Source organism: Taudactylus pleione, unplaced genomic scaffold (assembly GCF_031769625.1).
Source record: "Taudactylus pleione unplaced genomic scaffold, aTauple2 ptg001597l, whole genome shotgun sequence".
NCBI lineage: Eukaryota > Metazoa > Chordata > Amphibia > Anura > Myobatrachidae > Taudactylus > Taudactylus pleione.
The window spans coordinates 402,776-418,484 of NW_028285994.1; the positions used below are offsets into that span (position 1 = coordinate 402,776).

Consider the following 15,709-nt stretch of genomic DNA (forward strand, 5'->3'; position numbering starts at 1 on the left):
GAACCAGTCAGTGCAGCCGAAAATCATTGTTCGCTATATAGCGAGTGCCTGCTACTTTGAGTGACAGAATGAGGCGTATGTGGGTGGTAACAGGGGAAGGTGCTTGAAAACGGGGAGTGGAGATCAGAACGCAGGCGTGCTTAAAGGTCAAAACGGGTGTTTTATGGGTGTGCATAATTAATCCAGCAGCGTCATTGACCACGTCACTTGGTTTTTTTTAACTCAGAACTGCTCGCAAAATAGCGGTTGAAAAAACCAACCACAAGAATAGCGAGCAGTTCATACGCTGTACAATGTACTCGATTAATCTAATAAATAGCGGACATGACGTATGGTGCAAGCGGCAAGGGGGCATATTTTTCAAAATTACAACCGCAAGTTTTGTTCGCTCGTTCAGACTTAGAGGCGTGAACAGACCACAAAGTGCGAACGGTTCATTTGAATAGCCACCCTTTTTATAAAACGAACAACCGCAAATAGCGAGCGGCTCTGAATCAGGCCCTTAGTCAGACGCGCAGAAAATTTTATTCGGTAAAGTGAATCCGACCGTAATTGTCTTTTTGAAAATCCTAATCAGCATAAAGCTGCAGAGGTCCTGCATAGAGATTCATACACTGAAATCATTGTGTAATCATCAGGAATAAATATAGTGGTTTCTCGGTCAGTAAATGTTAAACACTATAGCATTTTCATATACTGTATATAAAAGAGTCTCAGTCAGCACAAACTGCTGTCCGGACCTCTTGTGAAAAGAATAATAATATGTATCATAGATCCCAATATAGGGTACAGACTTGTTGTTAGAGTGCCTCGTGCTGCGCAGTCAGGGGCACCCGTCCTGCTGCCGATGCGCGTTTCGCCATTAGAGCTTGATCATGGAGGAAGTCTCTTGGGGCTGGATTCTATTCTGTGCGAAGTGAATAGCTCTGGGAATCAGCTCCCAGAGCTATTCAATATACCGCGCTGCTAAGCCCGACTAAGGATATCTTCTCGCACCCATCCGGGGATGCGAGCAGAAATCTGACCAAAGTCCAGGCACGAGACTGTTTTCTGCCCTTCGCGCCCGGAAAAAAGCATCACGCCGGGAAGTTAGGTCGGGGAATGCCCGTTCTCGCACCTTAAACAGGGTGTTTAATCGAGAGAACGGGCATTCAACAACTAAACACCGCGCAGAATAGAATAGCTCCGGGAGCTAACTCCCAACGCTATTTACATCGCGGGCAATTGAATCGAGCCCATGGAGTGAGAATCCCGTGTTTAAGTAGTGTTGTGTTACAAGGTGTCCTAGTCCATTAATCATCTATGCAAATTGACTGACGCTTAAGCCTACAGGTGTTCTTATCCATGCATTCTGAGCTTACTGTCTGATCTATTGACTTCAGCTGTATATTAGCTGACAGTTTCTTTTATGTGTGAACTTCAATCAATGCGGTCTGAGAACATATATGAATGGAATGAAGATTTAGAAACTTAATCACAAAAAATCTAGACTGTATAATAGTGTAACCTTATAAGTTCAAAGAATGAAATGCTGTAATAGAATACAGAGCGATCATCTAGTTTACGGAAATGACAAGTGTATATGAAGTTGAGATACTACATTCTTCTGTTTAAAGTCCATAAAAATTGTGTTAAATATGCCACTGACTCACATATTTGTTATAAAAATAATAACTATAATAAAAAATATTGTAATGTCAATAATTAAATAAAATAAAAATAATAAATATAAAAATAAACATAAATATAATATATAATATAATATATAGATACAAATAACAAATAAAAAATAATAAGTGTAATTTGATTATTATGCCAATCAATTGTGATACTACTAAAAACTAGTAATTATTCATCCGTACTATTGTTTAATATAAATGACCTTCATTAGGTCTGTAAGTGGAAAAATAACAAAAATAATAATAATAATGAAGAAAAGGGGAACATTTTTTGTATAGTGTAGACGTGTATAAATAAATGAGTATATCAGTGTATATTAATATGTGTATCACTAACCACAATGAAATAAAATATATAAATATAGGTAAAATTACTTCACCTAACATAATAAATTATAGTGACCAGAGTAAGTATTATTTTATTTCATTATTGACTTCAAATTTTAGTTATTATAGTTATAATCATAGCAGGATGAGAGTAACATCATAGCAGGATGGGAGTAACAGCATAACAGGATGGGTGTAACAACATAGCAGGATGGGAGTAACATCAATGCAGGATGGGAGTGATATCATAGAGGGATGGGAGTAATATCATAGCAGGATGGGAGTAACATCATAGCAGGATGGGAGTAACAGCATAACAGGATGGGTGTAACAACATAGCAGGATGGGAGTAACATCAATGCAGGATGAGAGTGATATCATAGAGGGATGGGAGTAATATCATAGCAGGATGGGAGTAACATCATAGCAGGATGGGAGTAACATCATAGCAGGATGGGAGTAACATCATAGCAGGATGGGAGTAACAACATAGCAGGATGGCTGTAACATCATAGACGGATGAGAGTAACATCAAAGCAGGATGGGACTAACATCGTAGAAGGATGGGAGTAACATCATAGCAGGATGGGATTAACATCATAGAAGGATGAGAGTAACATCACAGCAGGATGGGACTAACATCATAAAAGGATGGGAGTAATATCATAGCAGGATGGGAGTAATATCATAATATCATAGAAAGATGGGAGTAACATCAAAGCAGGATGGGAGTAACAGCATAGCAGGATGGGAGTAACAGCATAGCAGGATGGGAGTAACAGAATAGCAGGATGGGAGTAATATCATAGCAGGATGGGAGTAACAGTATAGCAGGATGGGAGTAACAGCATAGCAGGATGGGAGTAACAGCATAGCAGGATGGAAGTACCATCTCCCATGTCTAGTCTTCTCTGCACAGACTGTAGACATATTCCTGATATAACACTTATGCTGTTCCGACAGAGCGTATTATCCCTGGTGGTAAATAATGAGGAAGGTCTGAAAACAGGGATTATGGTTTCCGTTCCCCACTACCCAGTCTATGTGGATACAATTGCGCTGTCTGAGGCGGTGAAAGTGCTATACAAGCTGGATGAAGACGGGGGGTGGTCTGTGAATGTGAGCAATATCCAGACATCTCTCCAAGAAGCGAGGAAACACTGTAACCCCAAGGCCCTCTGTGTCATTAACCCTGGAAACCCCACAGGTAATAAGCCCCGTATTATTATCACAGGAGTAACACTAAGTGAGCGCTGGTGGCTGACAGGTCACATAGTTACAGGGTTATATGATTATATGGTTACAAGTGTGATAGAAGCACTGGTAAAGTGGTCAATGGCAGGTACATTTGTCCTAGGTTTTTGGCCTCTGTGTTCTAAAAACCCCAGGAGAAGTCTGTTTTGTAAGCAGACCAGTGTATCGGCTTTTGGAAAAGCCAGTTTGGATCCTGGGGGTATGGATATGAGGAGAGGGAGGGCTCCATTCACATGCCACTCCAGGTTTTGGGCCTTTCAGCCTGGTAGCAGGCTCATTAGGGCTTACAACTGGAACTGGATGATATAAGCTGTGTTCAGTTGTAGCTGAGTGTCTCACACCTGGGGAAGTAGGCATGCAGGCTAGCATGTCCATAGACACTGTTATGACAACCCTGTAAGTACTGTGCACATGTTGTTGACGGTGTGGGCAGTAGGCCCTACTGTCCTGGTAGTGAGGGTACCTACTGTTTAGTTATTGCTCAAATGGGCTAGGATTTTGGTTTATGATTTGTTATATTTATTTGGCACAATAAAGACTGGCGCCAACCAGTTTGTATGAGAACTGCAGACTTGTGTCCTGTTTCTATAGCTGTAGAACTTATGAACTTAAAGCCTTATCACACAAACAAACTCCGTGAAGGGCCAAACATTCATACACCGTGAAGGCTGGCCCAAACATTCATACACGGTGAAGGCTAGCCCAAACATTCATACACCGTGAAGGCTGGCCCAAACATTCATACACCGTGAAGGCTGGCCCAAACATTCATACACCGTGAAGGCTGGCCCAAACACTCATACACCGTGAAGGCTAGCCCAAACATTCATACACCGTGAAGGCTGGCCCAAACATTCATACGCCGTGAAGGCTGGCCCAAACATTCATACGCCGTGAAGGCTGGCCCAAACATTCATACGCCGTGAAGGCTGGCCCAAACACTCATACGCCGTGAAGGCTGGCCCAAACACTCATACACCGTGAAGGCTGGCCCAAACACTCATACACCGTGAAGGCTGGCCCAAACATTCATACACCGTGAAGGCTGGTCCAAACACTCATACACCGTGAAGACTGGCCCAAACACATACAGTACACTCAATCATTCATAAGATAGTCAACAAGGTTGTAACAGTATTTGAAATAACAATAAAAAAAGATTGTTTAAAATATTCATTGTCCAGTCAAGAATGAAATAATAATATTGATCTTTGCTTATGCCTAATGCTGGGCATACACTGCCAGATAAAATGTCTGTCAGACCGACAGACATTTTATCTGGCTGGCTGCCAGCCGCAGATGTCCGCGGCATACACTGTGAGAGAAATCTCACAGTGTATAGCCCGACATCCGCGCTCCGCCCCCGGGGGAGGAGACATTTCCCTGTTCCTTCCCCCTGACATCCACACTCCGCCCCCGGGGGAGGAGACATTTCCCTGTTCCTTCCCCCTGACATCCGCGCTCCGCCCCCGGGGGAGGAGACATTTCCCTGTTCCTTCCCCCTGACATCCTCACTCCGCCCCCGGGGGAGGAGACATTTCCCTGTTCCTTCCCCCTGACATCTGTGCTCCGCCCACGGGGGAGGAGACATTTCCCTGTTCCTTCCGTAGGAAGGAACACAGGAAATGTCTGTCTGTCGGCTGCGCTGGGCATACACTGCCCGATGCGGCCGACAGTTTCCCAGGTAAATATCGCATCGGACGGGTATGCTGGACAATCCAGCATGCCCGACTGAGCAATATTTAACCCTCGGTCGCCCGCATACACGCTGCAATTATCGCGGCGATCCGCCGATATCGGGCGGATCGTCCCGATAATTGCAGAGTGTATGGCCAGCATAATAATTCAAGAGCAGAAAAAAAGTAAAAATACAAGGTAATAGAAAGTATCATAGTCATGTGTCTCCCCCAGCCATGCTATCCTAGAACTTCAATCCAAGGCTTCCCTGAGGACACATTAGCGCCAATATGTACAGTATACTTATCTATAGTACCAGTGATGTCATCAAGACTCATCTATAGATCCATGGGAAAGTAACCTCGATATAACACGTGAAGGCCAAAGTACATGTCTCTTTCCTCACGTGGCCTATGCATGTCTCTCCTCACGTGGCCTATGCATGTCTCTTTCCTCACTTGACCTATGCATGTCTCTTTCCTCATGTGACCTATGCATGTCTCTTTCCTCACGTGACCTATGCATGTCTCTTTCCTCACGTAGCCTATGCATGTCTCTTTCCTTACATGGCCTATGCATGTCTCTTTCCTCACTTGACCTATGCATGTCTCTTTCCTCATGTGGCCTATGCATGTCTCTTTCCTCACTTGACCTATGCATGTCTCTTTCCTCATTTGGCCTATGCATATCTCTTTCCTCACGTGGCCTATGCATATCTCTTTCCTCATGTGGCCTATGCATGTCTCTTTCCTCACTTGACCTATGCATGTCTCTTTCCTCATTTGGCCTATGCATATCTCTTTCCTCACGTGGCCTATGTATGTCTCTTTCCTCACTTGGCCTATGCATGTCTCTTTCCTCATGTGGCCTATGCATGTCTCTTTCCTCATTTGGCCTATGCATATCTCTTTCCTCATGTGGCCTATGCATGTCTCTTTCCTCATTTGGCCTATGCATATCTCTTTCCTCACGTGGCCTATGCATGTCTCTTTCCTCACGTGGCCTATGCATGTCTCTTTCCTCATTTGGCCTATGCATATCTCTTTCCTCATGTGGCCTATGCATGTCTCTTTCCTCATTTGGCCTATGCATGTCTCTTTCCTCATGTGGCCTATGCATGTCTCTTTCCTCACGTGGCCTATGCATGTCTCTTTCCTCATTTGGCCTATGCATATCTCTTTCCTCATGTGGCCTATGCATGTCTCTTTCCTCACGTGGCCTATGCATGTCTCTTTCCTCATTTGGCCTATGCATATCTCTTTCCTCATGTGGCCTATGCATGTCTCTTTCCTCATGTGGCCTATGCGTGTCTCTTTCCTCACGTGGCCTATGCAGGTCTCTTTCCTCACGTGGCCTATGCATGTCTCTTTCCTCATGTGGCCTATGCGTGTCTCTTTCCTCACGTGGCCTATGCAGGTCTCTTTCCTCATGTGGCCTTTTTTAACTCATAACTTCATGGGATTCTAGCAGCTATTTTAAATAACTTTCTAGAATATAATGAGATACAGTATCTTATATTATTTCTTATTTTTACTTTCCGATTCCTCAATACCAATTTTTATTATTAAATCATGACTACCTTAATATCTACGTTCCTATTATGTCTTAGTAAGTATCTCTTTAGCTATAACATTAATTATTGTTTTTATTGGTACTTATGTATTGTAGAAATCACGCAAAGTCCACTGGTCTGGTGCAACTGGTCTCCCCCAGGTTTATTAGGCAAACAAACAAAATAAACAGAAATAAACACCTTGCCGCCTGGCACTAACTATACAGAAGTGATCCTAGCTCACTAATAAACAAAGTATTAGAATGGTTTTCCAGGTTTAGTTTACCTGCTTTTCATCAAGCTGATGCTCTCACAGAGACACAAAAGACTGTCCTTTCCCCGGGCAGTGTCTCCCTCTAAAGGTCCCCATACATCAGAGATTGATTGCAGCAATCGTGCAATTTGCAATCGGTTGTGTATAAAAATCTTTCCCTTTTTCAATCGATTGCTGATTGCAGAGATGCCACAATCGATTGAAAAAGGGAAAGATTTTTATACACAATCGATTGCAAATTGCACGATTGCTGCAATCAATCTCTGATGTATGGGGCCTTAATGCTCAGCCTCACAGCACTAAAAACAGCCACACAGCTGAAAACACTAATTAACCTTCTGAGAAGCTAATAACCCAAAAAGCTCCTAACACAAACACCTTCCTGAGGTTTCAAAAGACATAGGTCAGGAATTTAGGGCAAATATACCTGCCTTCCACTATGATGCCAGTGACCTTGTCACATATCCCCCTCCCCTGTTTCGATCCAAGGGGCGGAACACTTGCAGCCCCCAAACAAAAGATGCAGGACAACGCATCTGCTTTAGCCAGTTGGGACCCAGGCCTATGTTCCACAGTAAATATAAATTTCTGCAAAGCTAAAAACCATCTTGATACCCTGGCATTTTGGCCTCGCTTTACTGACATCCATCTTAATGGGGCATGATCCGCTATGAGCTTAAACCGTCTGCCCAATAGGTAATACCTCAAATTGTCCAACGCCCACTTAATGGCCAACGCCTCTTTTCAACAACAGCGAAAACTTTTTTCATGGTCATTGAGTTTTCTGCTCAGATAAACAATGGGGTGCTCCTCCCCATCCCTACTTTGGGACAACACTGCTCCTACGCCTACCTCTGAGGCATCCGTCTGAACAACAAACTCTTAAGAAAAGTCTGTTGTTATCAACACAAAGACACTTTCAACGCCTGAAACGCTTCTTCAGCCTCAGGGCCCCATTTCACCAAGTTAGACTGTTGTCCTTTTGTAAGGTCTGTTAGTAGCACTGCTGTGGTGGCAAAATTTGGGATAAACCATCTGTAGTACCCAGTGATCCCTAAAAAAGCTCTAACTTGTTTTTTGTTTACGGGACGGGGCCAGTTTTGTATGGCTTCAATTTTGTTTGACTGGGGCTTAATCAGGCCTCTCCCTATGGTGTACCCCAAGTATTGAACCTCTTCCATTGCAAGGCAACATTTCTTAGGGTTGGCTGTTAGGCTGGCCTTCCTAACTGAGTCCAGTACTGCCTGTACTATGACTAATGCTGGGCATACACTATACAATTATCTATCCAATCTGGCTGGTTGGAATGAAAACCTGGTAATGTATGGGAGCAAATGACAATCGATTATATGGTTTTACACTGGAAAACAGACAAAAACGATTGTTCAAATTGGTTAAATTTGTTTTATTTAACCAATTTGGCTGAGCATTCATTTTTGTCTGTTTTCCAGTGTTTGTGAACAAATGTTTGATTGTCATTTGCTCCCATACATTACCAGATTTTCATTCCAACCAGCCAGATTGGACAGATATCTGACAGATAATTGTATAGTGTATGCCCAGCATAAGTGAGATTCCCAGTCTGGACTGTGGATTACCACATCGTCCAGATAGGCCACTGCATATTGTCTGTGGGGTTTCAAATTCTATCCATTGTATGTTGGAAGGTTGCTGGGGCACCATGCAACCCAAAAGGCAACATCCTATACTGGAATAGCCCTTCTGGAACAGAAAAGGCTGTTTATTCTTTCGCCCTATCAGTTAATGGTATTTGCCAATAACCCTTTATCAGGCCCAGTGTGGTGAGATATCTGACTGTCCCCAGCCTCTCTATCAACTCATCCACATGTGGCATGGGACAAGCATCAAATCTGGAAACTGCATTTAACTTACGGAAATCGTTACAGAAGCGTAGGCTGCCATCAGGCTTCAGAATCAGAACTATGGGAATGGACCACTCACTATTAGACTCCTCGATGGCACCAAGCTCTAGCATATTCTTAACCTCTTTAGAGACAGCCTCACGCTGCGCTTCAGGAATTCTATATGACTTTAGATTGACCTTAACCCCTGGCTCTGTAATGATATCATGCTTTATTATGGCCGTTCGGCCGGGCAGTGCTGAAAATAAATCTCCTGTTCCTAATAAGCAAATCCTTATCCTCACTCTTTTGAGCGGCTGACAGGGTTTCGGACACTTTTACTTCTGGAACCAAAGGGACTGACGCTACTGGTGAGCTTGGTTCAGCTAACAGAGCTAACCTATCTTTTTTCTAGGGTTTGATAAGGGTAACATGGTAAAGTTGTTCAGACTTCCTCTTCCCTGGTTGGTATACTTTTTAGTTAACCTCACCCACTTTCTCCCTGATTTCATACAGACCTTGCCATTTAACCAAAAACTTGCTTTCCACTGTGGGAATCAAAACAAGCACTCTGTCCCCAGGAGAAAATGTACGTACCCAGGCATTCTGGTTATAAACTCTCTGTTGGGCTTTGTTGGGCCTTCTCCATATGTTCTTTGACAATGGGCACCATGGCTGCAATCCTATCTTGCATCTGAGAGACATGTTCAATTACAGTTTTATAGGGTGTGGTTGTTCTTCCCATGTCTCCTTAGCAACATCTAGCAACCCCCTGGGATATCTTCCATACAACAGATCAAAAGGAGAGAATCCTGTGGAAGACTGAGGTACTTCTCTAACAGACATCATCAAATATGGCAACAAATAGTCCCAGTTTTTTCCCATCCTTGTCAATAACCTTTTTTGGCATACTTTTTAAAGTTTTGTTGAATCTCTCGACCAATCCATCTGTTTGAGGGTGGTAAACAGAGGTTCTCAAGTGAGTAACTTTTAACAATTTGCACAACTCCTTCATAAATCTAGACATAAAGGGGGTACCTTGGTCAGTTAAAATTTCTTTTGGTATTCCCACCCTGCTGAAAACATGCATCAGCTCTCTAGCTATACCCTTGGTTGACATATTACGCAAAGGGATTTCCTCAGGATATCAAGTAGCATAATCCACTATTACGAGGATATACTGATGTCCCCAAGTAGACTTTAACAAGGGCCCAACCAAATCCATGGCTATCCGTTCAAATGGGACCTCTATAACAGGCATGGACACTAGAGGACTCTTGAAATGGGGTCTAGGTGCATGATACTGGCACTCAGGGCAGGAAGAACAGAATTCAGACACATCTTTATATACCCCAGGCCAAAAGAACTGCTGCAAAAACCTTTCAAGGGTCTTTTCATCCCCTAGGTGTCCCGCGGTGATATGACCATGAGCTAGGTCCAATACAGTTCTTTTATATGTCTGGGGAAACACAAGCTGTTCTACCACATCCTCACCCCTTTTTGTCACTTGATACAAGAGCTCATTGTTAAGGGCCATGTGTGGAAATGTAAGCCTACTATCTGGGTCTAACGGGTTCCCATTAACAACTTTCACATATTCTCTGGCTCTTATCAAGGTGGAGTCCTTTAACTGTTCAGATGCAAACAAATCCTCTCTCACTTCAAGGGGAGGTACCTCACTTTGTTCCTCATCATCTACCACTTCCCCAGCCATACTAGCAACAAGGCAAGGATCTGAGTGTTCTGGGGTCACACCTGAGGCCAGCATATCACCAGAATGGTCTACTGGCTCTATACTGGTCACCTCTGCATTCACACGGGACTTCCACAATTTAAAAAAATGGGGAAAGTCTCTCCCTATTATAACATCATGTACTGTACTAAGCAAGGGACCATTCCCACCATTAACCACAGCTGAACCAAAAGAGGTCTCAACATTCACTTCAGCAGTATTATCATAACGGGTGTCACCATGTAGGCAAGTTACACCAACAGTTGTTCGCTGGCCCTTTAAAGCATTTACCAAACCATTTTCACAAGGGTGATTACACTTCCTGAGTCCAACAATGCCTTTTACCCGGTTATCTCCCATAACCACCTCACACATTTGTTTATCTGGCTCAGTTGAAGGTGTAACAGTATAGGCTAACCTGGCAAAGAAAGACATTCTGCGACGTTCAAAGACAGCATCACATTGCATAGGTTTTTGAACAACTGGACAATTAGCAAAAACATGTCCTAGAACACCACACCTAAAACATTTAATCACATAACTATCAAGTCTTTTAGGCATGTGAGACCTTTCTGGCCCCACTGACCCATCTTTAAACCGAGCACTCAGTCTCTTCAGTTTTAAGTTCTCTTAGCCGCCCAGGACCCTTTTCCCACGGAACAGTCTTACCAGGTTTCACCGAAGTGCATTGTCGTAGATCTAGTGGCCGCTGAGGTATAGCCAGCAGTTCCTCTGCCACCAGATACCTTTCCACCATCTACACTATCTGGTCAGCTGTCTTAGGATTCCCGTGGCTCACCCACTTGCATAAAGCCATGGACAGGGACCTCAAGTAACGGTCCATGACAACTCTTTCAACCATCTGAGGTCCAGTTAATGTCTCTGGTTGTAACCATTTTTTGGTCAGGTGAATTAGGTTGTGCATTTGTGAGTGGGGAGGTTTGTCCAAGTAGTAAACCCAACGATGCACACGTTGCGCTCGCACCGACAATGTAACTCCCAGGTGAGTCAGAATTTCTGTTTTAAGCTTTTCATAGTTCAAAGCATCCGCCATGCTTAAGTCAAAGTATGCTTTTTGAGGCTCGCTGGAGAGAAAGGGGCCCAGCAATCCAGCCCACTGATCCTTAGGCCAACTAAGGAGCCGCTCAGCCGTCCTCTCAAAGGCAGTCAAGTACGCCTCCACATCATCAGTCTCTGTCAATTTTTGAAGGAAATGGCTTGCCCTTATGGAGCTGTTTTGAACATTTGGGAAAGCATTTTCAGGCCGTGCTGCAAGATGCTGCACCACCTCTTTTAGGACCTCACGGTCCTCGTACTGTTGCTGCCGCACCTCCTCAACCTCCAGTTGATGTTGCTGCCGCGCCTCCTCAACCTCCAGTTGCTGTACCCTAGAGGTTTCTTGCTGTACTGCTGTTGCTTGTAGCAATATCCTCCATATTGTTGGGTTTTTTCCAGCAACTTTGTAGCCTCTTTCACCCAGGACCAGTGGTGTAACTAGGGTCTTCGGAGCCCATGGCAAATTTAAGATTGGAGCCCCCTCCACATAGGCAAAAAAATGGGCGTGGCCAAACAAAAGTGTCGTGGCTACTGAAAATGGTACAGGCCAACATGACACCACCAATTTCTTGTCAGTCTGGGAACATTCCGTTCTATTCCATATGCACCTTACCTATACGGTGGTTTCTCACAATGTGGAACCTCTGAAGGAATACATCCTCCCTGGGACAACTGCATCTTCAGTTGGTATTCAATATTCATGTAGGTCACATCGTCCGGAAGATGCCTGTTTGTGTAGGAATCTTAACAAGGTCATCATCATACAACAGCGGTTCAACCAGACTTGTGCCCCCTGTGTAACTTCCGTCCCCCTGCATCTCTTAGCCACACCATCATCTCACTGCATCATCTCTTAGCCACACCATCATCTCACTGCATCATCTCTTAGCCACACTATCATCTCACTGCATCATCTCTTAGCCACACTATCATCTCACTGCATCATCTCAGCCACACCATCATCTCACTGCATCATCTCTCATCACACCATCATCTCACTGCATCATCTCTCAGCCACACCATCATCTCACTGCATCATCTCAGCCACACCATCATCTCACTGCATCATCTCTCATCACACCATCATCTCACTGCATCATCTCTCATCACACCTTCATCTCACTGCATCATCTCTCATCACACCTTCATCTCACTGCATCATCTCTCATCACACCATCATCTCACTGCATCATCTCAGCCACACCATCATCTCACTGCATCATCTCAGGCACATCATCATCTCACTGCATCATCTCTCAGCCAAACTATCATCTCCCTCTGTGTCATCTCTTCTTAGCCACACCATCATCTCACTGCATCATCTCTCATCACACCATCATCTCACTGCATCATCTCTCATCACACCTTCATCTCACTGCATCATCTCTCATCACACCTTCATCTCACTGCATCATCTCTCATCACACCTTCATCTCACTGCATCATCTCTCATCACACCATCATCTCACTGCATCATCTCAGCCACACCATCATCTCACTGCATCATCTCTCATCACACCATCATCTCACTGCATCATCTCTCATCACACCTTCATCTCACTGCATCATCTCTCATCACACCTTCATCTCACTGCATCATCTCTCATCACACCATCATCTCACTGCATCATCTCAGCCACACCATCATCTCACTGCATCATTTCTTAACCACACCATCATCTCACTGCATCATCTCTCAGCCAAACTATCATCTCCCTCTGTGTCATCTCTTCTTAGCCTCACCATCGCCTCCACCCTGCATCAACTCTCAGCACACCGTCATCCCCATGCATTGTCTCTCAACACACAGACACAGATACACTGACATAGATACACACAGACATATTCACACACAGTGACACATATACACACTGACACATATACATACATACTCACTGACACATACACACTGACACATATACACACACCATGACACATATATACACACACCATGACACATATATACACACACACTGACACATATGCACAAACACCATGACACATATACACACACACTGAAAGCCTATAAAGACACACTTACACACACAAAGCCTATACATACACACACACAAAACATATATACACACACACATAAATCCTATACAGATGCATACTGAAAGCCTATACAGACACACTTACACACAAAGCCTATACAGACACACACGTGAAGCCTATACAGACAGACACTTATACACACAAAGCCTATACAGACACACTTATACACACACTGAAAGCTTATACAGATAGACACACACATATAAAGCCTATAGAGACAGACACTTACAAAACACACTCAAAGCCTATACAGACACACACATAATCACACTGAAAGCCTATACAGAGACACACAAACAAATGCAGCCAGCAGCCCACCACATAAAAAGTGAACACCTCCCCTCCCGCTGCAGTTTAGCCATACAATTCTGACCCCCCCACCCGGGGCAGTTTGGCCATCCAATACATCCCCCCAAGAACGTACCTGTGGCGAGAGGACAGCAGCGATGGAGAGCGCTGAGAGGCAAAGAATCATTCCCCACCCAGCGCATATGGCAGCTCTAGTCAGGAGGAGGATAGAGCTTGGTAGGAAGTTTATCTAGGAGGGGCTGTGTGCCTCTGCTGCATCTCCCCCTACAGGCAGCCAAGCCAGCAGGCAGGCTAGCAGGCACACTTGCCTGCTTATTAGAAAGCAGACTCAGGACACAATTGTGGTGGGGAGGGAGGGCATGCGGGTATGATGCCCTGGTCGGCAGCGCCCCCCCTCTGCAGGGCATGCCATGGTGCCCAGGGCACGTGCCCCGCTCGCCCTGCCCTAGTTATGCACTGCCCAGGACATGTATCAGTACTGGTTTCCAGCAAAAAAAGGGTATGTCTGGCCCTTTAACTGAACCAGATTCCACAACTCTGCAGGCAAAGCACCACCTGGACTTGCTTCTATGTGTGAGGCACCACAGCTCCCAGCATGTCCCACTGTGCAAAAGCCTCTGCAGAGTATCACACCTGCAGTTTTACTCTGTGCCACATTTAATTTCAGTCCAGACAGACACAGACCTGCTTTCTGCAGAACTCTCAAAGCTGCTGCTGTCTTCACCTATGCGCAGACCATTGTTGCCCGCATTCTCCACAACATGTAGCAAGGTCAGGGAATTGGTACCATATCCTGGGGTAGATGGCACTGCGCAGCAGCTGCGGAATCACACATAGTCCACTGGTCTGGTGCAACTAGTCTTCACCAGATTTATCAGGCAATGCAAACAAAATAAACAGAAATAAACACCTTGCCGCCTGGCACTAGCTATACAGAAGTGATCCTAGCTCACTAGTAAACAAAGTATAAGAAGGGTTTTCCCAGGTTAAGTTTACCTGCTTTTCATCAAGCTGATTCTCTCACAGAGACACAAAAGTCTGTCCTTTCCCCAGGCAGTGTCTCCCTGTAATGATCAGCCTCACAGCACTAAAAACAGCCACACAGAGACATGAAAGTCTGTCCTTTCCCCAGGCAGTGTCTCCCTGTAATGATCAGCCTCACAGCACTAACAGCCACACAGAGGCATGAAAGTCTGTCCTTTCCCCAGGCAGTGTCTCCCTGTAATGATCAGCCTCACAGCACTAACAGCCTCACAGAGACATGAAAGTCTGTCCTTTCCCCAGGCAATGTCACCCTGTAATGATCAGCCTCACAGCACTAACAGCCACACAGAGGCATGAAAGTCTGTCCTTTCCCCAGGCAGTGTCTCCCTGTAATGATCAGCCTCACAGCACTAACAGCCACACAGAGGCATGAAAGTCTGTCCTTTCCCCAGGCAGTGTCTCCCTGTAATGATCAGCCTCACAGCACTAACAGCCACACAGAGGCATGAAAGTCTGTCCTTTCCCCAGGCAGTGTCACCCTGTAATGATCAGCCTCACAGCACTAACAGCCACACAGAGACATGAAAGTCTGTCCTTTCCCCAGGCAGTGTCTCCCTGCAATGATCAGCCTCACAGCACTAACAGCCACACAGAGGCATGAAAGTCTGTCCTTTCCCCAGGCAGTGTCTCCCTGTAATGATCAGCCTCACAGCACTAACAGCCACACAGAGGCATGAAAGTCTGTTCTTTCCCCAGGCAGTATCTCCCTGTAATGATCAGCCTCACAGCACTAACAGCCTCACAGAGACATGAAAGTCTGTCCTTTCCCCAGGCAGTGTCTCCCTGTAATGATCAGCCTCACAGCACTAACAGCCTCATAGCTGAAAACCCTAATTAGCCTCCTGTGAAGCTAATAACCCAAAAAGCACCTAACACAAACACATTACT

At 44.8% G+C, this 15,709-nt stretch overlaps 1 protein-coding gene across 1 annotated transcript in view; it reads left to right on the forward strand.

Annotated features, from left to right (window-relative positions):
- Positions 1-15,709, forward strand: part of LOC148442167 (alanine aminotransferase 2-like) — a 384,891-nt gene that overhangs the window by 253,751 nt on the left and 115,431 nt on the right. The window contains exon 5 of the mRNA XM_088464134.1: positions 2,970-3,213. Coding sequence (XP_088320260.1) covers positions 2,970-3,213 — 244 coding nt within the window. The remainder of the gene's footprint in view (positions 1-2,969; positions 3,214-15,709) is intronic.